A 27751-nucleotide genomic window follows, 5' to 3' on the forward strand; every position below is an offset into this window, starting at 1 on the left:
TTCATTGTCTGAGAAGTTACTAAGTAATTTGTAAAGTTGGTTAAGAGTAACCGATCCTGTAATCTGGAACCGGTTCCTGACATCAGCAGTTAGGGACTCGGGGACCTCAGTTCCTATGCACACCCTTGGGTTGCTGGGACACTCATAAGTTTCCACAATGCAGTTCCTGCAAGGGTGTATACATGTATACCGACCCATCCAAACTGTTTTAAAAAAAAAGTCCCCTGCAAAATATTAAAAATTAAAAAAGGAAAGGAATATAATAGAGGAAGTCTCTCTGGCCCTGTGTCTTTAGTTGGTGGATGTTTAGTGACAGTAAATTGGTCCTTCTTGTACAATACACCAAATTATAAAGAGCTAGGGATCCCAACATATTCACTACATGCCAACTGAATGACTAAAAAAAAATTGATAAAAGTGTGCCCCTGGCGAGGGAAATCCGGAGTAAGCAGCTCCGGAAATTTGCCGTCATCCGTCCAGTGGTTCGCCGAGGTACACCATGGTCACTTCTGTGTTCCCGTAGACGGCCGATATCGCCGGGAATAGTTGCTCGTCTGGAAGACCGCGGAAGGCCACACCCAGAAACTCGTAGCCCCGCTCAAAGGCCAGGTAGTTGTCTTCCATGTCTAGGATAACCCGTATTTTGTCACCGACCTGGAAAATGTGGATGAAAGAGAGAACTGAATGATTTATGATGGAATGAATAATTTTAATATTCAGTTTTGCCTTACAGTTACAGTCGGATGTACATTGTAACATGTACACTCAGTGGTATTCCAGAGATTACAATCGTGATTGAACCCATGACCTCCTGCTTACTTGTGGAGACATCGTAATCACTTGGACACCAGGCTATTTCCTGCTGGATTGTTCAAAGAGAGAATTTAAAATCTACATGTACATGTATGTTAATGGAGGGGGCATTGTGTGTCATGCTGTGTATCACAAACAGATTATTTCCAACAAAGTGTTTGCATAACGATATATTTAGGAGGAGGCTCTCAAATAAAAAAACCTCTTGTCAAGAACCCATTTTACTGGTAGTCTGACATGCGTGTACTCAGGACCAGATCACCCAGGCTAACCAGTTCGCATCGGAGCATTGGAGGAAGTGATTACATGCACTGGCTGTTTCTATACACAGGCACGGCTGACGGGTTAAGACGTCAAAATTGCATCGACTCGCTAATTCCTCGTGTCTTTTGTACACACACACAAAGTCTGTGAAGTCTGTGGAGGCGGACCGTGTGTTGATCTTGAATTTGCCGTTGTGCACGGCCTATTGTTGTACAATACACACTCCAGTGCACACCCGGAGTATTGAAACATATAAGAAATATCGTACAAATACTGTTGACATGACTCTTGCAAATCAGGATTTGTGGCGTTTGGATGCTGCATACATATATATCAGAAGTTGGCTGGAAAATTTTGCCTTTTGCGAAATATTGAAATTTTTGGCAAAAACAATCCCGCCGCAAAGTGGTTTTAATTGCATTGCTCTTATAGTAGCTGGGCTTGGTTCATGCCACAGCATCATGTACATGTACATACGGTACATTTAAATGTAACATTACAACATTTGCAAACATTAAAAAACAAAACTACCAAATTATATGAAATACCTTACTTGACTGTAAGTGAATAATAGTCTCAAGCATGCGAAATCATGGCACTCAGTGTTCTGTCATTTTCAAGAAAAGTGGAACTTTTGTATCAATTTCCAACGATCGTCAGCCGATCGATGCATCATTGGAAAAAAACTGACTTTTTTTTCAAATACTGCCCCAAATTTACAAGATTTAGTTAGTTCACATTTTGTTTGCAATCGGTCACTCATCCGTGAACGGGTGCAAGCCAACTAGTCTGGTTCCCTGACCTGACAATTCCCCAACGTGTATAAATTGCTCCATTTCGTCGGACGTCTGAAGTAGGGTCAGGAACTAGACTACAAGAAGAGCATTTTTGTTCTTGGTTTTTCCTACATCTATAAACACAAAACTTTGAACAGGTCAGTGTAACAATATTTGCTTTAAAATACTGACCCCCAAATCCATCCATTTCTGAAAATTACAGCAAAACTGAATGTTGTATATTACCTTTGACATCCGCTTATAACATCTCATAAATTAACCAAATGATGAAATCTTCTGATTACAATCGTATTAATCAGTCAGAATTCAGGGATCCTGAACGTGATTCCTCACAATTATCAGCCCTATTACTGAACAATGCCTCAGTTCAAATTCTTTACCAAACGCTCCCCAGAGTATTGATATGGGGTCATAACACCCTCCCCCCACTCCCCTCCCTCTTTCCTATTAAACCATCAAAATTATTCGGTGAAGCCCTAGGCAGCTAGCGACGACCTCTAATCATCCAAAATGGTAATCCTTTTGCCACAGGGGGTATAGGTACATGTACATTCCGAAGAGTTTTAATTATGGAAAATATGGTAACAAGAATAGTGGCGCCTTGAAAATGAAATTAGGATAAAAAAATGTTCGAGGGTCTTTTCCTGGCACATATACATTTTTACAGTCTACACGTACATGATACTGGTTCCTATGTTTAATCTTTTGGTTCACTAAGCATGCATTTATGAAGGGAGAATGTCAATCGTGCATGTACACATGGAGAATGGAGGAGTCACATGTACATGTAAGTAAACATTAGTAAAGTTTTTTTTGGGGGGGGGGTTAGGGGAGGGAAGTATTGTTTACATTCTGGAGCGTTATTTGTTTATCATTTTAAAATTATTTGTACTATTTACCAGTGTTTTCATGTGTGGTTATGATATGCATATTTGTCCAGTATTATAATGCTGTAGATAAAACCTAGTTTTCCCAAATCATTTACAACCAGTCTATTTTTGAAAGACTTCTCAATCCCCATCAGATAACTTAGAAAAAAAGTCTCCCGGTATTTAAACAAACAAGAAATGAATTGCCATGGAAACTACAGTTGCGAAATCCTACCCAGGGCAGTCACCCTTTAAAAGGCTACACTACTGAGGCCGTTATTATCACGCCTCTACTCATCGTGCTCAATGTGATTATTTCTTATTGCTGAATAACACGCTGATGCCCAGGCCACACAGACTTTAAGTCTGCAGCCAATAGGCTGGGCCCCGAGGCTCAGTGGAAAGTGAGTTGGGAGAGAAGAGAGAGGATTGCCCAGAACTCATGGGTCAGTGATTATAATGGACATGTACGCGTCTGAACGAAAACACGGAGAGCGGCGATTTGTCTCCACTGTACAGAGTCCCCGAGTCTGTAAAAGTGACGAGCTGCTCCAATGGTGCCAGTGCTTATGAATGAACAATGCAAGCAAAACACGCATACACTATGCATGAACGTATTGATTTAAAACTATTGAAAACTAAATATGCAGGAGCAACATCCAGAAATCTGAGCTGTGATGAAGTCATCACTGATTAATTAATCACAATTTAAGTACCGGTACATCACAAGTCCAGTGACAAGTGACAAGCTACCGTATACCGGGTACATGTACTCGAATGGCATTCCTGAATCACTGTTGTTCTTCCCTTTTTACATGTCAATACATGTACAGTACTTGTGACAGTACATGTATCTGACTTTAACTTTAAGACAACTTTCTCAAGTACATGTTTAAAATTAAGGGTACACATACCAGTAGTACATATACTACGTACCAGTACATGTCAATGTAAACAAAATTTGGCAGTACGCCCATACTTGACATAACAATGTCCGAGCTGTACAGGTGCTGGATTTTGGAAAATAAGGGATAGAGGCTCTACATGTAGAAATGGTTAATAACACCCCTATAGCGCAATTGAACTTTATGATTTTAGTTTTTTCTTGCACTATTTGCACAAATAACACATCAACAAAATCGCACCTCGGGCATACACTGTGCATACATGTACATTGTACATGGACAGGTACAATACCGGTACAGTTGTACACTTACATTATAGAACACTCAATGAGATATTGTTCTCTCCTTATTGGGTCAACACCCTTCGTCCAAGTTCTGAGGTGGACTAGCGTGAATTCAATCTCCAACTTACAACACGAGGAGAGTCACGGGAGAGTCACAACTAGTAGACAAGCTGACGGCAGCATCATTACCATGCACAGCCACGGCTGGCCACAAGCATCACTGTCTGCCCTCCCTGTGGAGACTCCAGGAACAGACGACGCCTGACTAACATCATCAAAACCATACAGCAAGGATAACACACAAGAATTGTTCAAAGTGCTTTTTTCCCCTACTTTTTACAAATAGGCAAATTGACATGCAATGCCACACGTCACAAGTTTGTTTTTTTCTTTTCATCTGCCGCCAACTTTGTAAAAAGAAAGACTTATCTCTTAGCCACTGGCTCTTAAAAGCCACTTGAGGTTTACAGACTTCAGACAAAAAGATAAATATTGAGGAAAAAACAACTGTCTCACAATGGTGGTCAACCACCTGATGCAGACACACATGTACCGGTATACATGTACATCCTCCATACAACAAGACATGTGCAGATATTAACCCTTAAGTACTGGACCAAGTCCGCCAAAATCCTTCAATCCCACTGCTTCCAATGCACGCTTGAAACTTTAAAACCACCCACGCGACGGGCTTTCGACCAATAGAAATAAGGGAATAAATGTGTACTTGGCCAGTATTAAACAAGTACGTTTAAAACCGCCTTAGGGCCTGGCCGCCGATAACGTCCCTCGCCAAATCCTTCATAAATATCTTTTAGGTCAAGAAGTCAAAACAAGTCAAAAATTATAAATTTCCAACGATTTTGTTCAACAATTTTACTTGTTATGGTACATGTATGTGCCTCTCGCGAGTAGTACTAAAAATCTCCTCAGATGGAGATTGGCACGCGCGTGGCGCGTCCTATGCGATGTGGCGCAGAACACGGCAGTGCCAGTGTAGTATGAATTGAGGACTCTATGAAATACGGACTCATTGGTAGTATTGCGCATGCCGAAGTGAAGATTGTGAACATTCAACCAATAGTAAAGGGTTAAAGGATCCAGATTTCATAGGAGTACCTGAACCAGCCAGCCGGTGTTTTATCAACCATATATAACACCACCCAAGTGATGGGCTCTCGACCAATAGGAATCTGTCTTAGATATTTATGAATTGCATGTGACTTGCTCTTTGGTGTTTTTTTGCTCCAAGGGTGTACTTACTAAGTTATTAGTCTCTACATAGCAGATACTATAGACCTTATTTGCGAAGAAGCCATTTTTGATCGTGTTCCCTGAATCTCTTTTATGAATTGTAAACTGTTGAATGGGATGGTGCCAGACTACCGGTTTTTTTTATGATTGGAGTGCGTTCGAAGCCTCACTTTCAATTTTTTTTTAACCCTAACCATCCCAAATCCTCCAAAATCATCTTTGCGAATTGGAGGAATTTGCAGGATTGAGGCTACATGGCAAAAGTGTGTTGCTGATTTCGGAGGACACACTGTGTCAAGGTCTTGGTCCGGACCTTGTGTTGTTTATGCTCAGCCTAGCATAAATTTGGGTCTTGATTATGCTTGAAGTCCTCCACACTGCTCCAGGATGTCACTGGCTCTGCCTCAACATATTGACAGTCACTGCCGCAGGATTTTGCAGGATTGAGGTTTTATGCTATTTTTACATGGAGGCAGTTGGAGGATTTTGCAGGATTGAGGTTACATCCTTGCAAAAATGCCAAGGGAGTTAGGTTACATGTGGCTTACGACATTATATACATGTAGGGTACATGTATGTTTAATCACAAATTTTATATTGTTCATCAGGGCAGACTGGTATTTGTAATAAACTATAAACTTTTTTCATTTCTACTCACAAGTTCAAAAAATGAAGAGTTACCTTGCTTTCAATTTAATATGGCCGACTCCTGTTTGGGAATTTTGTTTGCTATACTGTACATGTACAGAAACGGAAATGAGCAGGGAACCCAGCAGTACACAAAAATTCACTGGCTTTTTTGGCAGGTAGCCAATTTTTACGGAGCCCATAATATTGATTCCTAGTCCTAAATGTCCACAAGTTTACACACATGTACACATGTACTATTTTACATTGATGTGTGTGTGTGTGTGAATACACACACCAGCAGAAAAAACAATTGTTCAAAGTGAATGGCTATTGCTGTATATAAAATGGATACCTGGGGCTGAAGGGACATGTTATGCATCATACTGGGATTGTATCTCCCCCCAGCACACATGCAAACTCTACAATTTATATTGTTTCATGAACATATTAAGGATGTGACGTTTAAACATTAAAATGAAAACAATGAGCTACATAAAATGTACACCCGTTTACACATTTTTCAAAAACGTTTAAAAAAAAAACCTGAATTATAAAAAATGGACCTACATTGTACATTCACCGTTCATGCAGTCTTCCTTTGAGTTAAACCTACATGTACATGTACATGTACATAGCACAAATAATTAACGATGCTTTTAAACCTATTTAATTGCAGACATAATGCAGACATAATGAGCATGCATCAGCCTTTGTGAATGGCTAAACGTTTAAATGTTTAACCTGTTCTTAAAATGTTTTATAAAACCGTTTATAAAATTAAAATATGCAAAGTTACATCCTTGGACACATTTCATAGCACCATATTTTGGCGATCGTGTTGTGTAGGACCCCTTTGCTATAATAATAATAATAATTTGGGGGGCTTATCATCCTTACTCACAGCTGAGAAGCTGAATTGCGAAGGACGCGGCTACAACGTGGTCAGGCCAAAGGCATCTAAAGGTGTCTTTGGCAGCCGCCATACGACTCATGTCTGACCACGGAGCACAGCCAGAGATCAAAAGTGTTTGATTTTTGCTGAGGGAGGAAAACCGGAGAGCCCGGAGAAAAACCCTCGTGGCACAGGAGAGAATCAACGAACAACTCAGCAACAACGGGAATCGAACCCGGGCCACAGTGGTGAGAGGCAAGCACTTTACGCACTACCGTAGCTACCATGCCATCCAATTTTTCGAAGTGAATGGCTATACATGTGAGACAACAAAATCCACTTTTAATTTATTTGACTTACCAAACTAGGTGGTGACATTAAAGGGAATATACATCATTTGCTTTTGCTGTAATTTTCAGAAATGGATGGAATTGGGGGGTTGGAAATATATAGCAAATATAGTTACAGTGACTTTTTTGAGGTTTTGGGTTCGAAAATGCTATAAAAACCAAAAAAACAATCATTTTCCTGTAGTCTGGTTCCCTGACTCCATATAAGAAGAAACAGAGCAATTTACATACATTGGGGAATTGTAAGGTCAGGGAACCAGTCTTACTGGCTTGTACCCGTTCATAGGTGTGTAATCGATTGCAAACAAGTGCGATGGTCAATTGGGGCCAGTATTTGAAAAAAAGCCAGTGTTTTCCAACGCTGGTCGGCCGACCAGCGTTGGAAATTGATACAAAAATACCACTTTTCTTGAAAATGACAGTATACCAGGTGCCACAACCTCGTCCCCAGTGCTTACTTTATTTCCAACTGCGTTTCCAATAGTAAACCCTGGATAGGAAACTTTCTTCCTGTATCCTGATTGGATACCGCAATTGGCTAGTAATGGATTTTTATCGTGTACTTGGTGCTATTATTCACAACGTGCAGTACGTGTTTTTGCGATCATTCGTCCACGCCTTGTCGAAAATACTAATTTCCTTTCCAATATGCTCATATTAATATGAAATATGATACTGCGTGTTGTCTCGATAAGATCCTTACAGTTTAATTTTAAAAATCGTGTTTTCGTAACCATTGATCTCCATGTCTGTGTATATGGAGATCAATGTTCATAACTCACGCCGTGCTCGCGCTGCGACGAATTGACTCTGTTTTTACCCCCGACACCGCATACAAAAACAAACGCTAATGTAATGCATATCCAGGCACCATACTGTTCCTCATTTGCATACGTGTTCAAAAATCTTGCACATGCAAATGATCCAATACCAGGGTGAGAGAGCAGGTAGTGATGGGCGCGTACTGTTCGACACCCTGGGGACAAGGTTGCAGGTGTCATGATTTTACAGGATGCTTTACACTGTCATTCACTAACAGTCCAGCAAGGTATTTCAAAATGATTTGGTAGTTTTATTTTTTGATGTTTGCAAATGTTGTATTTTCCCTTTAAAGGTAATATATACAACATTTGCAAACATCAAAAAATAAAACTCCAAGTTTTAACAAAATACCTCACTAGGATGTTGGTAAATGACAGTCTAAAGCACCCTGTAAAATTATGGCACCTGGTGTGAAGTCATTTTCAAGAAAATGGTATTTTTGTATAAATTTCCAACGGCGGTCGGCCGACCACCGTTGGAAAAACCTAACTATTTTTCAACTACTGCTCCAAATTCACCATTTTTTCACTCCAAATTTTATTTGCTATTGGTTACATGTTCATGAACGGGTGCAGGCCAGCAGAGACTGGTTGTACCTTACAATTTTCCGGCATCCATAAATTGGTCCATTTTATCTTTAGTGGAGTCAGGGAACCAGACTACTCCACCGTTTGTGTGTTTCTTGTTTTTTCCAGCATTTTCGAACACAAAACTTCAAACATGTCAGTGAAACAATGTTTGATCTATTATAGTAACCCCTCAAATAGTTCATTTCTGAAAATTACAGCAAAAGCCAATGATGCATATTCCCTTTAAGAACATGCAGGTAGGGGCCTATGTCATAGATAAAGGGCAGAGTTTCAAATTTTTGAGGGAAATTAAGGGGGTAAAATGACGATGACAACGACAAAACGCAACATGACAATAAATATGGCGTGAAAGGTACCGTGAACGCCCAATAGTACCGCACTGAATCGCACGGCACCAACCGTAAACCGAAAATTGCAATTTCTACCCCAAGAAATTGTTCAAAATTACAAAAAAAAGGTGTCATTAGAATTGAGAGAAGTCTGCTTTAGGTTGAACAGGTCATTTTTTAATGTTAAAAAAACACCCTTGACTCTAATCTGACCAAAACTAAAGAGGGGACCTACAATACACGATCGCCCATATTTTAATTACTTTTGAGCCGTGTGGAATTTCCAGGTCTATGACCAGCCTCTTCCACAATGCAGAGTTCAGCTGCAGTTCACTTCCATCCTTCTAAAAATGATCTTTTTTCCATCGCCATGGTGACGGCTATTGTCCTCATCAGTGGCTGCCTCGTTTGCAGCCTACCTCTATGAATGCAGTGAGGTAACAATGGCCAGCACTTAAAGAAATCAATGGAGTAGTAAAAAACAGAAATCCAAAAATATTGCTTGCACATGTTTACAGTGTACATGTACCGGTACATGCCTCGGTCAATGCAAATGGATTGAAAATAACATGTCTATTATCGGGATGAACATGTACAATTTATGTAGTAAAGTGGGCTCTGACATTTTTGCAAGATATGTGAGGTACAATGTACATACGCAAGAATAAATTACACATTGTAAGGCACCAATATATTATAATCTGCAATATGAAGAAGCCAAAAATCCTGTAACAGGAGGACTTACAAGCGTACAGGTTATGTACAATGTACGTGTGTACAATGTACATTGTATGTTAAACCCAACCACCCCAACTCCATCAAAATTCATCCCCCCATTTTGGTGGATTTTGGGGGACTTGGTCCAAGAGGCCTGGTGTGACTAAATATTGATGGAGTATGATGGACTTAGGCCTAATGGCCTGAAGCAGGGGTATTAGATTGATTTTGCCTAGCTTCCTGTACTGCTAATGTTATATAAGCCCATCAATGTGTATTACGTCCATCAATGTCAACCAGTGTGTCAGTGGCGGATTCCATTATGTCATTTGTATTGGAAGCACAGTGATTGATGGATTTTGATGGACTTGGTCCAGTTCTTAGTAAAAGACACTAGGGAGGTGAGGTTAAGGTGTGTGAATGAAGAATACCGGTAGTTTTGGGGCTTACATGTACATAAAAACTATGCTGAATTATAGGCACAATTTGTGTACAGACGAACATTATGACATTCTACATATGTACATGTTGTAACAAAAAAGAAAAACTGACAACTAGGAGGGATAAGGTTACGTTAGAGTCATAGTGTCCAATCGCTTCAGAAAAATCAGATTGTTTATGAGTTTGTAAAGCCCATTGATGCTCATTCATGAACCACAGTTGGTAACCTGACTAACAGTGCCTAACAGAGCAAAGAACAACATGATTTCAGGCATTTCTTTGTGGAGAGTGCCCAATTTAGTGGAGAAATGTGAAGTGACTGCAGTGCTGCTCTTTCTTGACAGTGATTTAGACACAAAATGTGTTCAGGCTCACATAATCCTAAAGTGGAATCCAAGAAAGAAAGGGGAAAAACCAGAACCAGGCCTGTAACAATCGAAGGTGTATGTAAGACAAACCCACATCTGGCCAATACCCCACCAAAGGAAGCAAGGAATTTAAAATGCTAATCAATTTACATGGATATCCGGGAATTTTAAGAGGGTGGGGGTGGGGGGGGGGGGGGAGTACACTGTATGGGAAACTTCCAATTGCTAAAACCCTAAGAAAAGGGGAAACCGAATACTCCAAAAGAAAATGACAGACACATCCAAATTTGTCTTGGGGACTCCAAGGGGACAGCCTTAACAATGGGAAGGGGGATGAGGTTGTTTAGTACCAGCGTTCCCCTGGGAAGGAGGGACTTCCAACCCTAATGCATGAGGATGTCCGCTATTTATGTTAAAACGATGTCAGTTGTGAGTGAGCAATCCATTTTGGGAGGTGTTGTGAGTATTAATTTGCAAGGCGTAACTGAATACTGACCAGTACATCAAGTTGCGCAACTTGGGAAATGGGTGGGATCATTTCTTTATGCGTACGTGCGCAAGTCATTCAGTTAAAAGCTGAACATTGTTTGTACTAATAGTGCGATGTACATGCACACAAAAGAAGTGGGTTTTTTGGAGCACAATCAATAAAAGTAAAGTGACTTCCGATCACACAGCCAAAGTGATGATGTAGGCCTATATTTTCATAATCAATGACTGGACAAGTATGTAGAGCAAAAATATTTAATTGTTTGTACAGTAGGCAATGGCCAATTAACCATCCTGATTTTTACATGTAAATGAAGATCAGCAATCATGTCTCATGGGCAATGCTGGTTTAATGGCATGGACAAATGGACGGCTACCATACTAACCATATCATGCAGGTTGATGCACACTTTTGCACAGAGCATGGATACGTACAATTGTGTGCACTGCAAAACTATTGAATGATATGATGCTGCACTTTCACTGGCTGACCAGACAGTACATACATGCCCCAACACAAGGTTCATTGAACACTTACTGGTACGTGTGCACATGTGCATAAATTTATCAAGGCTTAAAAGAGACACCCTCAGACTCAGAGTGAAGCACTCTTCAACCGAAATAATAAGTTTATGTTGGTATAAAGTACTGGTACATGTACAAATATGCAAATATATGAGTGTAGAAGAGGGCCAGTGTGTAAAGCGAACAAGAAAACTTGGCCAAATTTGATTGCAAAAATTTGCCATACCTACACGGTACTGCAATGTGCTGCTAATAGCAAACAATCTTTCACTAGCTCTAGGCTGCAACAAAAGTGGTATTTATGGCCAAATTGCCGACCTTAATTTTGTTACTGCCACATTTGGCCAAAAATTTAAAATAAAGTATATATTGAAAATACATTTTTGTGAGGGTTATTGGTTAATTACACAATTATGCAGCTGAATTAAACAGAAAAGCCTTAAAGGGAATATACAACATTTGCAAACATCGAAAAATAAAACTACCAAGTTTTTGCGAAATTCCTTAATAGGATGTTGGTAAATGACAGTCTAAAGCATCCTGTAAAATTATGGCACCTGGTATACTGTCATTTTCAAGAAAAGTGGTATTTTTGTATCAATTTCCAACGCTGATCGGCCGATCAGCGTTGGAAACAACTGGCTTTTTTTCAAATACTGGCCCCAATTGACCATTGCACTTGTTTGCAATCGATTACAAACCTATGAACGGGTACGAGCCAGCTAGACTGGTTCCCTGACCTTACAATTCCCCAATGTATGTAAACTGCTCTGTTTCTTCTTATATGGAGTCAGGGAACCAGACTACAGGAAAATGATCGTTTTTCTTGGTTTTTATAGCATTTTCGATCCCAAAACCTCCAAAAAGTCAGTGTAACTATATTTGCTTTATATTTCCAACCCCCCAATTCCATCCATTTCTGAAAATTACAGCAAAAGCAAATGATGTATATTCCCTTTAACCAGTTCACGCCGGGATTCTTTTGACATGACAGTTGACTGGACCCAGGCGCGGGATTGTTTTTCACAAACCTCGATGCCAGACGGGTTCAGGCCATCATCTGCGGGAAGCACACCCTGATATTTCCGGCCTCACTCGCTGTGAGCACCTGGGTCGCAGCCAGATATTTCTGTCCTTGCTCGGTGCGTGTTTATCCGTCATTCGTTCCACATACAGCACAACTTTGGCATGTATACGCATCATCTGACTGGTTAAAGGTAAACAAAGTAAGAAAAAAAATTCCAACAGACAAACATAAAAAAGTAACCAAACAAATTACATTTGTTGTAGTACTTGTACTTCCCTACCTTCCTACCTGGATAATGTTTAGGACATTACCGTAAACACATACTTTTTTTTATTTGGCCCTATCTATTTCACAGCAGGCAGTAAGCATGGTGATGAGCCATCTAGATGTAACTTGGTAAGCAGAAGTCGCTAAATTGCTAAAGTTGTGCCACCAATATGCTAACACCTATCACTTCTAAAATTACGTAAATAAATTGATTTGCTCGCTTCCGAGTCCCCCAATCTGGACTGGCGGCGCTAACCTGCACTTATTGGCCTATTAATCAATAGTAATATTGTCAAGCCTAATTGCCTTCACACGTGTAACCAGTGTCGCCGACTGCCAGTCAGTTTCTCCGTGGAGCACTTCAATCCTATCACTCAGGCAGCTTGTCCCTCCGACAGAATGCACTACCGGTACAGTTTTTCTGAAATATCGCATGACATAAAGCACTTTGCCTACCAGACCGTAATTTTGTTTTTATCACTTCACACATTTTTCATTCTCTCCCCCCTGCTGTCTAGTGTGTACACATGTATTTTGCTCAGAACTTTGGAATCTTGTGACAGTTTAGACAGATTAGAATCACTCAACTGAATAACACCTTAGGATTATGCAATGAGCATTTCCAGGCTTCTGGCGTGTAGGAGCCAGCATTCTTCTAAGATAACTAACTTGTATTGTCTATTCTAGCCCCCCACCCCCCATCTACCTATCCTGTGCTAATTTGATATTTAACAGACATCTGGGTAAGGGTGGGTTTTTTTCAGAGAAAAAAGTTTTAAACACAGACATGTTTGATCAAACTAATAATTAGTTGCAGAATTTGTTACAAGCCCACCCAGCAGAGGTGGCAGCAAGTCATTTTTTGCAAGTCCAAGTCAAGTCACAAGTCATTGTTTGCAAGTCCAAGTCAAGTCACAAGTCATTAGGTCCAGTCACAAGTCAAGTCACAAGTCATTTGGTCTAAAAACAAGTCAAGTCACAAGTATCTTTGTCCAAGAACACGTCAAGTTGCACATTATTTTGTCCAGCTGTAATAAGCTAAAAGAATTAACCTGGCATGAACTTACGAGTTATTTTGAACATGCCTCCTTAATTCCCCTTTTTCAATGTGTTGCAATTACTATTCTTGTAGTTTATCACATATCTGTCGGATATTAGCCCTTTGTATACTTTAATAAATTTACTTTACATTGTAGAAATAAATGTTGAGATGACCGTGAAAAAAAGACTTCCTCACTCGATTACACGTAGTATACTAACACTTTATTGTTCAATTTTCATGTATACTAAACGCCTACCAATGGGTTAGGCTATCCGGTATTTTACACGCAATTGACAAAGGCCTGCTTTCTTTTCATGAAAGGTTCCTTTCAAAGTTTGTTCAACCAATACATTAAGCAAGAGACAATTGGTCATTGAAAACTGTAGTTTGTTGTGACAGTCTTATTGAACACTTTTTAAACTAGTGGGAACTATTTATTTTACTGGATTCAGTCACTGAGGTCTATTATCTGGAATGAAAAAGCTAATTAAAAGTATAATAGCTTAATTAAAGTGTATTGGGTCGCTCGAGTAGCGTCTGACTTGGGTTGGTAACAAGTCATTTTTTTGCAATCCCAAGTCAAGTCACAAGTCATTGTTTGCAAGTCCAAGTCAAGTCACAAGTCAAAGCTGGTATTTACAAGTCAAATCACAAGTCACAAAAATAGCGACTCGATTCCGACTCAAGTCCAAGTCACATGACTCGAGTCAGCAACTCTGCCACCCAGATACATCTATAGACGCATTTTCTGACAGCCTTCATAAGTTTTTACTAAACATTGTTAAAATTAATATATACGCTGGGCAATAGTGCTGTAAATACACATCAATGACGCACCCCATGACCCTCGGGAATGGTGTGTCACAATACTCTTGTGGAATCTATACACTCCTGTGTCAGAGTAGTGACGCACCAAATGTATAGTTTTGATGCTATTTGGCAACATTTTGATTCGCCTTTCACAGATTGTGATGCACCTACTGGTACATGTACTGAGGAAAAGTGATGCACCCCATACATTGTTTGGACACGCCAGATCATGACTTGACACACCCCTGCGTCACAGCCATGAAGCACATGACCACTCTTGACACACCATTGAAGGGGGGGGGGGGAGGCATGGGGTCTGAATAAGGTCTACATGTTGGCTGGGCCAATCAGCCTGTCAACACATTACAAGTAACACATTACAAGAGTACTGCACACTGGTGAAAATGCACATGAGTTGGGTACAGTAAACCGTTTGTTTTATTGCACAAGACAATAACGCCCTACATTTCTGAGTAAAGCATTATCCATTTCCCTTCACCTGTTCATGTTGTGTTCAGGATATGCCCAATTTCCGGAGAAAATGGGTGTTTCCACCAAACAATCACATGATGTACATGTGCGTGTACATGTACATGTATACTGGTACATCTGGCTACAATACAAGTTTCAAGCCTGATGTATTAAAAGGTACGTACCGTACGAGGCTAACAATGTTTTGGGCTGCGAAAACGAATTTAATTAACTGTGTAAGGAAGCTCGTCATGTGCCCTTTTACATTCAGGCTCTATTGTAGGGGTAGAGGAACGTACACGTACATGTATGTATACAGTAGTAATCTCTGCCCTCCAATGGGACAAACCAAAACAATGCCAGTGTTTGTGGCAGCTTGAGATTTGGGCACCGATCCACTCCCCCCCCCCCCCCTCAACCTGACCGCCCTGAGAACTCATGAATGAAAACAAGATGCCAGGATTTAGTCACCATGAAACCCTACAGGCTACATGTAGTTCAATCAATTCATTGGATTGTACTGATCATCCTGAATGAACTCAATAGTCAAGCATTTTTTTCTTTTTAAGAATATCCATCTTCTGGCAGAAAATTGGTAATGTGATATTTAATTGTAGGACGCAGTTATACAGCGAGCCTATATTAGCATATCCCTCAAGACATGGTCTATGCAACGTTCACTTCTTTTTTTTAAGCAGACATGGTTGTGCATAATGGGCGAACTCAGAAAATCAAGAAATTGATGCAAAACACTTGTATTTAATACAGGAGAACAATTAACCATGGTACCGTACATTGTACGTCTTTCTGAGAGTAAAAGAAAATACAAAATTCCATTGAGGAGACCTTTTGACAAACAGAGCCAGAATAAAATGTAATAAGCAATTCACATACTCCTAGTGCCCTATTGTAAGGTCCTCTATAGATCAGTGTTAACTTTAATATCAAAACAAGTACCGTGCAGACTATAATTTAGAATTAATGGACATTTCTGAACCCCCTCCCCCACCCCAACCTATAGTATATATTTTTTTAATACAGTGTCAGTATAATGAGAAAGTAATAAAGATTTCACAGTGAAGTCAATTACAATCTCTGCATTCCACAAAGGCATAGGGACAGTGTGTGTTTTAAGGGTCCAAGCTGCCTACCGTTAATTTCTTGGTTAATTGATTGGGCAAACACCACAACACACCATTTAATGTCTTGGAATGGAGTGACTGTAATAAGCAAATTATTGAGGACTAAGTTTCGTAGAGCTGTGGCTTTGCCACTATAATGACTTACAACATGTACCGGTACATGTACGGTATATGTACATGTACATGTACATGTACGGTACACGTACACAAGTACTGATGTACATGTAATTTGTGACAAATTTATGTACGTATGTTCACATGTATACATGTATATACCCGGTACGAATGCACAACATTTCAACAAAATTCAAAGGGGTGGTGATTTTGGTCAATTAGGCCTGCATAACATTTGTAATTTACTGTAACACATTGTCAGTAGGATTTATGCCATACTCTAAAAGAGTCGTTTTTCAACTTCAGTCAAGTAGGTGGTCTATATTTCCATTACTGTACCGGTACATGTACCTCTAAAATACCTCTAAATGTTTCATTGGAAAGCTCTTATACTGCAGAATCACATATAAAATATGTCAAACCTCAACAGTCAGACTTTATACTCATTCTGTGATGAAAGGTCATTTCACAAACCTTCCAACCAAACATAAAAAAGGGAATAACCTAAGAAGAAATGATTATCTGCAATTGTTTATGCAAGCGTATTTCCAAGGCATCTCATGTTACAAAATTAGGCTCCCATTTTCATTTGGTCGGTGGTAAACAAACACCGCGCTCTTTTTAATACAAGCCATCCAAAGACACAAACATCCCTACAAAGCAGAGAAGAGACAGACAGCTAAGGAGAAAAAATCACAGTCGATTTTAGGGATCTACGACAACGGCCTGAATTTCTAAGGGCACTTTTGTCCCCCAGGATCAGGGGCCGATAGGCCGTGCTAACCCACTGGGGAAACAACAACCTGCCTCAAGCATGTTGTACGCATTCAGACAGATTCTGAACAACAGTAGTGTAGTCTCTGTGGCTGAGAAATCCATTCTAACCACCTGACAAGTAAATTGAGATTGCATCCAAACCAGGGCTGCCAGTTCATCACTCAGGGGTGGTAAAATGGAAAAAAATAAAACAAAAACAAAAATCTTTTAATGGCAACACAAAGTTAGTTTAAAATGTATTTTTTTTTTTTTTTTTTACGTCCAGGAAGAATTTTGCTGACAGCATCATTATTAGCTTACTGTAGTCAGGGGCCATTCATAGACACAGCACTATATGAAAATGGGAAAATTACAATAAGCTCACTAACCAACCAACGAGCCAGCCAGCCTGCCTGCCTGTCAGTGCCAGCCAGCCAGCCAGCCAGCCTGCATGCCAGCTATCCGGGGAGCCGGTCAGCAAGCCAGTCAGCCAGCCAGCATGCCAGCCAGCATGACAGCTAGTAAATTGGTCAGCCAATCAGCTAGCCATCCATCTGGGGAGCACGCCAGCCAGCAAGCCAGCCAGCCAACCTGTATGCCAGCCTGCATGCCAGCTATCCGGGGAGCAAGCCGGGGAGCCAGCCAGTCAGAATGCCAGCCAGCCAGCATGCCAGCTGGCAAGTTGGTCAGCCAATCAGCTAACCATCTATCTATCAGGGGAGCCAGCCAGCAAGCCAGCCAGCAAGCCAGCCAGCAAACCTCCCAACCGGCAAGCCTGCCAGCCAGCTAGTAAACCAGCCAGCCTGCAAACCAGCCAGCCAACCTTCAGGGGAGTTAGCCAGCCAGCCAGCCAGCCAGCCAACCAGCCAACTAGTTCTCTAACAAGACAGCCAACCAACCAGCCATCAGCTTTCAATCTTCATCTGACGGAAAAATTACCAGGATATCATTTGATTCATGTTGTTTATTAATAGAACAGCCATGTTCCTTTATCCCGTCATTTTACACAGAATGATGTCGGAACTCAGAATATTATGTCAAGTACATGTATACATGTACAGTTCGTATGTCATGTTCAAACGGAGGGGCCAAAAAGCTGCAGTATCTGAAAAACAAGTAATTTTGTTTAAGTTTGAGCAAACAGCACACAGGTACTCGAGCCAATAACAACATTTCATGTGTAAATTCCTTTTTTGCTCCTTGAGAACATTCACTGCACTTTCTCTGTGAACCTCATCAATGATTCTCATGCCAAGAGAAGACAATAGATCACCAGGGACATGCAAGTCTGGACTTGCCTCAAGAAGCGACGACATGAATCAGGTCCTCGCTGTTGCAATGCACTTGGAGAGCAAACACTGCATCTATTCTTAGACATGTGCACCCATCAGAATAACACAGTGAACAACTGAATCTGTTAAACAAGTGGCTTCATAACATCTAAAAATACATGTTCACAGTACTTAGATTTAGCTGCTCAGATTATTACCTAACTCCCTTGGAATTTTTGTTAAAAAATGTCTTCAATCCTCAAACAACCTCTCCACTTTACAGGAAAATTATTCTTTGTACTTTCACTTCACTTTCAAAGGGCAACAAGCTCTGTACATTTAAGTAAAATATTAACTTGGCTACACTGGTACATGTACCTTACCAAATCCTACCAAATCCTTAAAGGGAATATACATCATTTGCTTTTGCTGTAATTTTCAGAAATGGATGGAATTGGGGGGGTTGGAAATATATAGCAACTATAGTTACACTGACTTTTTTGAGGTTTTGGGTTCGAAAATGCTATAAAAACCAAGAAAAACAATAATTTTCCTGTAGTCTGGTTCCCTGACTCCATATAAGAAGAAACAGAGCAGTTTACATACATTGGGGAATTGTAAGGTCAGGGAACGAGTCTAGCTGGCTTGTACCCGTTCATAGGTGTGTAATCGATTGCAAACAAGTGCGATGGTCAATTGGGGCCAGTATTTGAAAAAAAGCCAGATTTTTCCAACGCTGGTCGGCCGACCAGCGTTGGAAATTGATACAAAAATACCACTTTTCTTGAAAATGACAGTATACCAGGTGCCATGATTTTACAGGATGCTTTACACTGTCATTCACTAACAATCCAGCAAGGTATTTCAAAATGATTTGGTAGTTTTATTTTTTGATGTTTGCAAATGTTGTATTTTCCCTTTAAATGTAACTTCCCATTATGTAATTTATTTTTGGAAGAATTGTGATATGAAGCTGATGTTGTCAGTAATGGTCAAGATATTTTGGTAAGAAATGAAAATGCATACATATCAACCCATCCTACATGTACATGACAGTGGATATTAATATGTACAAGTTGTACATCTTTCTTAGTTTATTTAAAACAATGATCTCCAGAACATACCGGTACATGTTTTGTACATATTTTTGTATAACACCACTGCCTGGCCAATTTTGTGGCACTGACGTCAAACAATATCAATTATTCAGACTGATCTCACTGACATTTACCATGACTGTACCAAATTCATATTACCGGCAAATTGATGGAAGCACATGCCCTACATGTACATGTACCTTGTACATGAATATTTCAATAATTGCCATACTTATGAATGCACTTTAATGATGCGTGTGCCTAAGATTCCCAGTACCATGCAGTAAATTCCATTTCATATTATCACAGCAAGAGACAACATTTGCAAATGGTCTTTGCTGAAGTTACAAAAACAGATTCCTTTTTGCATTCTAGGCATACGTAGTTCCAGCTATGTACATATGTAGGCTGTATGCGTAATTCTTTTTTTGCAAAACCCCCAACTGATGTGCACAAACAATTACATGCGTGTACAAGATGTACATTTGTACATGTAGTTCATGAGCCCAAACGGTATGTATACAACTAGCCTTGGTCAAGGCGCTAGTTGTTCTTCATCCCGGCCGTAGCGCGGTAAACGATATCCTCGCTAGCGCTATGCATGCGGTGCATTAAAAATACAGCGCGAACAGCAACCTCACGCGGCCACCATTTCTATGCAAATCAGTTGGACCCAATCTAGCGCCTTGGTTCAATCGTCGGCAAAAGCTTATGTTTTTCTTTATTTTGCGCTGGATTTCTAGCGCACGACCTCGTATGCGAATACAAATAAGTGTAGGCGGGGCTAATATGTGGAGTGTCCAATCACACCTTGGTAAATCCGGACGTCACCAAATTATTTGCAGCTATTCGCCTTTTGCGGACGTGACAGGAACCACAGTTTTTGTGCATTGGTGCCGTGTGTAGAGACACACAACGTGTACGTGTATGGATTATGTACGGTGCCACGTTTCACTATGCAAGTTTCCACGCAACGATCGACCAATAAGAAAACGACATTTAAGGTCAGCTAAGGCTATTAACATAATGAGCACCACCCCCAAAACCTCACATGGACGATTGAACCAAGGCGCTAGATTGGGTCCAACTGATTTGCATACAAATAGTGGCTGCGTGAGGTCGCTGTTCGCGCTGTATTTTTAATGCACTGCATGCATAGACATTATGACTGCATGCATAGACATTATGACTGCATGCATAGCGCTAGCGAAGATATCGTTTACCGCGTTACGGCCGGATGAATAACAACTAGTGCCTTGACCAAGGTTAGTATACAACATACCGGTACACTGTGCATGTAAAAATATCAAAATTTCCGTGGCAAAAACCTCGTTCCTTGCAATGGCATCAACTCAAAGGTACAAGATTTTTCAACAACTTGGTAATGTTCATTTTTAATCAATTTGAATTTTTTTAATAAACTACATGTACAAGAGCAAAAATAAACTTTGGGGAAAAAAATTAAATTTGAAATTTGATTGTAATGTTTTTACATTTAATTGTTCATGAGTAAATATGAGCAAGGATGAATTCTCTACATTACACTTGCCATTAAAATGTGTTCTATAAAAGGTGTATATTATCATCATATGAAAGTAACAATATTATAAAAACATGTAGGCCTACAGTGTACACACACAAAACATCAACCGATGGGTAAATATATATGCATCATATGAACATATCCAGGCCCTATATCATATTACATAAACACTAAAGGTGATATTCATCAGATTTTTTTTTCTTCAAGGATGACATACAGTGACACCCAGCTGACCCCTAAGAGTATTACGTATACGGATGGCACAGGTTCGTTGGCGCGTGGACTGATCTCACAGTTGATGAATATTGAGTCATACTAGCTTTACAGAACCAGCAGGGTGGCTCATTAGATATGCAAGTTGTAATAGAACAGGCAAATATTGGTCTCGTTAATTAATCCCCCCCCCCCCTGCCATAGGCATAGCATGAGGCAATGCACATGTTCATGTCCTTCAGTGAACGATACATGTACAGTTACAATTACATGTCAGCTGGATATGTACTTATATTGAAGGGAGGCTCAGTGATTCAAGAGTCTAAAATTACAGTTGTCACTGTGAATAACAGATTATGGATTTGTCATAATTTGTGCATATAATTATGCTGATAAGCGGAACTACATGTACGTGTACACAAAAACACATGTACACGTACATGTTTGCACATGGCTTGTTCAGAAATTTACCTGCATACATGATACATCATAGTTTTCATACAGTACATGTATGTACATGTATGTTGCATATTGTATGTGTACACTGGTCAACTACTCTGCAAGAACTCTGTCCACATCGCTCCCTCAGTCTGGCTTCCAGACACACAATTACAAAATTGCAACACCGTCTGCAAATGGTGCCCGACTAAATTTTGTTCAAAATATATGGGAGCCCAGAGAGGCCACATAAACTACTTGATCGTAACCTTATCTAAAAACACATTAAAATTGTGCAGCAGCAGGATTCCAATCAAACCAGTGAGTTTGGCAGTTTTGAGACATCGTCTTACATTGGAAAAAAAAACTTTTTAATTTTGCCGACGTGCATGGCTACGGCGACTGACGGGCATGGCTACCGCGACTGACGGGCATGGCTACAGCGACTGACGCGCATGGCTACGGCAACTGACGTGCATGGCTACTGAGACTGACGGGCATGGCTACAGCGACTGACGCGCATGGCTACAGCGACTGACGGGCATGGCTACGGTGACTGACGGGCATGGCTACGGCGACTGACGGGCATGGCTACGGCGACTGATGGGCATGGCTACCGGTACAGTGGCTGACGGGCATGGCCACGGCGACTGACGGGCATGGCTACCGGTACAGTGACTGACGGGCATGGCTACGGCGACTGACGGGCATGGCTACGGCGACTGACAAGCATGGCTACGGCGACTGACGGGCTTGGCTACGGCGACTGACGGGCATGCAGACCAGAAACCGGAGATTTTTTTGTACCAGTATGTACATTGAAAAGTATTCAAGTTGTTTGTTACACCACAGAAGAATACATGTAAGTATTTAGAAATGATCCAATACCAGGGTGGGAGAGTACACCTACATGTACATTGTGGTAACATCTTGAAAGCCGTGGGTATGAGGTTGGTGACAGCTTATCCCTGTCGCAAAATATCATGAGGAAAATGAAAAACATCATTTTCAGCCGACATTTGAAGAAAAAAAAAAGTAGGGAAAAACAAACACATCGCTGCACCATTTTTGGGACAAGTTCCATACCAGAAACCAGAGACTTTTTTTTTTGGCCTTAAGAGAGTCTGTCCAATGGGATCTCCAAGAAATTAGCCCGCACCATGAATACATGGGTAAATGAACGAAACCTCTACATGTGATCAGGCAATGAAGAGACTTGCCACTAGTCTAACATTCACACCTTCAACCCGTCAACGTCTGATTCATCATTACTAACCCAACACAATGTTCATGTCCACTCCCTAAAATCCACTCTCTTCCATTTTCCCCCTGTTCTTTCCGGTTCATTAAGCAATCTGGTCCATCAGAGATGGCCAATGAACACAAAATTTACATGTATCACCCCATAAATAACGTCTTGACCTTGAGCGCAGAGGGGGGGGGGGGGAAGCAATAAAGAGAGAGAGTAAAACAGAGGACTGTGTCATCGTTTTTGCACTGTGGTAAAAATCCAGCAGGATTTGTTGCTGATTAGGAATACACTCTGAAGGATGGTACACACAGGGGGACAGGCTGCAAAATGACGTGTTGACAAATTGACATGGCCTTTGCGGATTTGGGTTTCGAAAATGCAGCAGAGTGTAGCTGCAGGCCTAGGGAGCATACATTTTGTTGGCCCTTCTCTAATGCTTCTGGTGAGAAGAACCGATGGAATTCATCATGCAGCGGGACAGTTATTGTGGCTCGGGTGTTTCAGTCAGTGACAGACTTGTTGAAGCAAGACGGCACTAGGGACATGGGGGTGCTTAAATTGACAAATTGATAGGGCTTCAAGATTTACTAAGACAAGCCCAGGTATGTGCCTACTGGAACTACTGTAAGGAACAGAACATCAGCTACAATTAAGGACCCTTTCAACTAATCCATTACTTACAATTCAAAGACATTTATTTACTGAGGTACATGTGGTACCACAGCTCACGCCCCAACATGTACGTACATGTCCACATTCTAGCATCCTAAATCCAACTTGTATAATGTGTGTGTTTGAGTTGAATTATCAAATTTTGACTTTTGAGCATATTATCACTGTCAGGTGACCAATCACGAAGCATTTGATTTGGTGTGTCAAACAAATTATGGGGTGCATCACTTCTCCTCAGTGCATTGCGATCTGTGAAAGGTGGGTCAAAAATACTGCCTCGTGCAGGGGCCGGGTTGCATAAATTCCACAAAAGGATGACCCACTGTTGGACAATGACACACCATTCCCAGTGGTCATGGGGTGCATCACACAAGTGATGGGCGCATATGACAGCCTCTTAAACGGAATATACATCATTGGCTTTTGCTGTAATTTTCAGAAATGAACTATTTAAGGGGTTACTATAATAGATCAAACATTGTTACACTGTCATGTTTGAAGTTTTGTGTTCGAAAATGCTGGAAACTCCAAGAAACACACAAATGGTGGAGTAGTCTGGTTCCCTGACTCCACTAAAGATAAAATGGATCAATTTATAGATGCCGGAAAATTGTAAAGTAAGGGAACCAGTCTAGCTGGCCTGCACCCGTTCATGAACATGTAACCAATAGCAAATTTGGAGTGAAAAAAATGGTGAATTTGGAGCAGTAGTTGAAAAATAGTTAGGTTTTTCCAACAGTGGTCGGCCGACCACCGTTGGAAATTTATACAAAAATGTCATTTTCTTGAAAATGACTTCTCACGAGGTGCCATAATTTTACAGGGTGCTTTAGACTGTCATTTACCAAGTTTTGTTAAAACTTGGTAGTTGTATTTTTTGATGTTTGCAAATGTTATATTCCCTTTAAAGTGACATACCCTGGTACAGTCTACATAGACAAGCAATAAAAAATGTGGCTTTACTGATATTGATGTTACATACATAATTGTACTGTGGCTTTTGTGGTTATGACCTCAAGCCATGTACACAACAGTGTACATACAATGTAGGCCTATTTCTTGAATTGTAGCTGGGGTCTGTTACCGCATGTACATGTAAATTAAAACCACAGAGAAAGGATTCAAGGAGAAAAGACAATGTCATGGCTCAAGCGTTCTAATAATAAGATTCAAGATAATAACTATAAATCACTTGGTGTATTTATGATTTCAAAAATGAGACGCATGATGTTTGTACATTGCACACATGGTATGTGCTTTCCATGCATACACAGATGAAATAATGTGCACGGTCCGCAATGACATGTACTGGTAAGTGCACATTTAGCACTTAAAATCTTGGTTTTCTCATTTTTATGGTACGTACTGAGGCTTAGTACGTACAATATCAAGTTTGGTACATGTAGCCATAAATTAGGGGTCCTGAAAGGAAATGAATTTAGAACTATTAATAAAAAATAGGGGCAAAAACACAATTAAACAATATTCTTATCATCCTTCCAAGGCACTTGAACCTACATATAACACTCCTCATGAAAATAACCTCACCATAATCATAATCCAATTTCAATATAACTGCATCTTTTTCAGTGAGTCATGACAAAGCAATAAGTCAATCTAAGGTCACGGCACTGCCTCAGGTCATTGGCATGGTGACAGTGGATGGTGCCAAAAAAGCATTGGTCATCCATTCTATCGTCATGGACAGGATGGGGGATGGGAGGAAACTGAAGAATGAAAAGATGGGATGGGCGGTTCAAATGACTTATACACCGTACATGTAATTGAAATAACCCTCCTGCTATTTAAAAGGTCACAAACCGTCAAAATTTCCTTCTTCTCCCCTGGCATAATGTTAACAAACCAATGGGGGTCTTGACCAATATTGACCCAAGTAATAGCATGGCTCAGAATGCATAAGGATTGACTTCACAGGGAATTAGGTTTACGAATTTTAGTGGTTAAAATGAGAGAGTCTTTTTTGCATTTTTTTTGTCTGAGTTCGAGTCTGGTGTTTAGAAGGTGCAGAAATATGTACAGTAGCAGGATATTAAGGGTTGGATCGAGTGAAAATAAAATCAAAAGTAATGTACCAGCCGGCACATATAAATTAAGACTGGAAGACAAACACTGAAACAGGTACATTTCTAGTGTGTTTACTGTGTGTTTAGTTGAATATTGAATTTTTTTTTTAAATTTATATTATTGTCAATATAGGCCTATTGTATTTGTTTCCAACGACATTGTATGTAGAAAGGTTGACTGCTCCTTTGGACACAATTTGGTATCAGCAAATAATGGAGTCTGGAAAAAAATGGAAGAACCCATCCGCCATCTTGGGGAAAAAAAGGCAGTGTATACATGGTATATTTGACCGTGAAGCCGTCCCCGATTGTTTTTGCTCTTTCACCAGCACGGCAGTGAGCATGCGCAGTGAGTGTTGTTTGGGACTTCGGGACATTTTTTTACCGTGCTGAATCTTTGTCTGGCTCCATGCTTACAAAATGTACATTGTCGTTAATGTGACTTCGTTTTCACGAAGATGGGTATCAGACCTAGTGCAATTTCAGACTTTACTTCCCTTTAAAAAAATCCTGCCGAGCCACGAATCAAAAAAAGATGTAAAATTCTGCAATTAAATCTAGGATTTGATTTAAACAATAAAGGAAGGCAACTCTTAATTTAAATTTTTTTTTTTTTTTTTTAAATGAGTGTACTCACGGAGAATCGAACCGCTCTTCGCTAGGCCATGCATTCGCTCGACTGGGTTGGAAATGTAATATCTTATATGGTGTAGGTGTACGTGTAAGTTATACGTGCCCACGAGGGCGCTATACAAGTGCCAGCTTAATAACGGAAAAGTGCAGGACCGGTTCAAGGCTATTTAAACACTTGGGGGGGGGGGAATCATCATTGTATGGAAATCATTTCTGAGATTTTCTCACCTCATACTTCGGTGCATTATTGCATTGTGGGAAGTTTCCCTGGTGATCACCGTTGTGTGAGAGGTAATTGTCCACCAAATTCCAGCCCCAGCTCTGGTCATTGCTCCCTAGCAAAGCCACGTACCCCTGACACTGCAAAGGGGCATTCTTGGTAGCGATCCCTACCACAGCTACCGTCCCGAGCGGCCCTTCCCACCAGACCTCCCAGGCATGCCGGCCCTTCCGGAACCCCCTCCGGCCCCGGGCCGCGTCCGTGCTCTGCGCCACCGGGTTGCGGTGGAGCGTGAACCCGTTTGGTTTGACGTACACGTTCCGCGAGCAATCGCCCGGGTTGAAGGCGTGGAATAAGGCCCGCAGTTTGGCCTTGTAACTGGGCACCTCAGACAGCAGATCCCCTTTACGAGCATCAGCGGTAATCTTCCTGATGCACTGGACCCGCCAAACCAAGGAATTCTCATCGTTCAGGCAGTTATGCCAGGCTTTACAGACAGTAGAGCAGTTGAGCAGGTCAGCTAGATCCAAGTAGGAGAAAATCAACTCCAGTATCTTGGCTGGCAGGCCGGCGGCAGACGCCGCTGCCATTGCGGCGTGGTCGGTGACAAGCCTTCATAAAGCCTCCTGCAGTCCCGGCGACATGTCAGCTTAACATCTGCGGCGACAACTTCGAGTGAATCCATAGAATGTTCACGATAAATAAACTGCCGTTCGGCCAAGTCAGATGTTTCACCTAGTCACACGACATGCACGAAGATGCAGCGCATGCACTTTCTCCGATCCGCACTGCACGCATGCAATGCGGTGGGTGGTTCGTACATTTACGTACGTACGTGTACGTACAAGCGAAACCGATATGGCGGTAAAAGTAGGTCATTGGGTCATCGAATAAGTATTTCGTGCATGTAGTTGATGTTCCGCTATTGAAACCTCTCTCTAGATAAAATAACTTCTTGAAAACAAATCTCGCGAATTTTATTTTAAATGTTGTTCCAGATCGGTAACTGTCTTCGCCACTTGCTTAATTCAAGCATCCTGTAACAGTTCCTAGTCAATAAAATGTGTGAAATCCATCATACAGTTAATGTATGACCAAACCATCGCAAGAGGGCTCACTTTACTTCCAAGTAGGGAACTAAACAATTTGGCCTCTAATTCCACTAGTGCAGTTAGTACAATCCACCCGACAATTTACTTGTCCTTTTTTTAACCATAATTTTCTGGCAGGATCAGAATCCACTTGCACAACTTAAAAGAAAATTTCGTTCACTGCTATCATCCACAATATCTAGCACAGATAATTTGAAAGGGAAAATACAACATTTGCAAACATCAAAACATAAAACTACCAAATCATT

General features: G+C 40.8%; 1 protein-coding gene across 1 annotated transcript; it reads right to left on the minus strand.

Annotated features, from left to right (window-relative positions):
- Window positions 1-234: 234 nt before the first annotated feature.
- Window positions 235-27410, minus strand: LOC119723785 (F-box/SPRY domain-containing protein 1-like). The gene is made up of 2 exons (XM_038194644.1): window positions 26400-27410; window positions 235-654 (listed from the first exon to the last, which is right to left on the minus strand). Exons 1-2 carry the CDS (start codon window positions 26979-26981, stop codon window positions 469-471), a joined length of 768 nt encoding a protein of 255 aa, XP_038050572.1. The 5' UTR covers window positions 26982-27410; the 3' UTR covers window positions 235-468.
- Between the last annotated feature and the right edge of the window lie 341 nt (window positions 27411-27751).

The sequence above is a fragment of the Patiria miniata genome, unplaced genomic scaffold (genome assembly GCF_015706575.1).
Source record: "Patiria miniata isolate m_02_andy unplaced genomic scaffold, ASM1570657v1 HiC_scaffold_17, whole genome shotgun sequence".
Lineage (NCBI taxonomy): Eukaryota > Metazoa > Echinodermata > Asteroidea > Valvatida > Asterinidae > Patiria > Patiria miniata.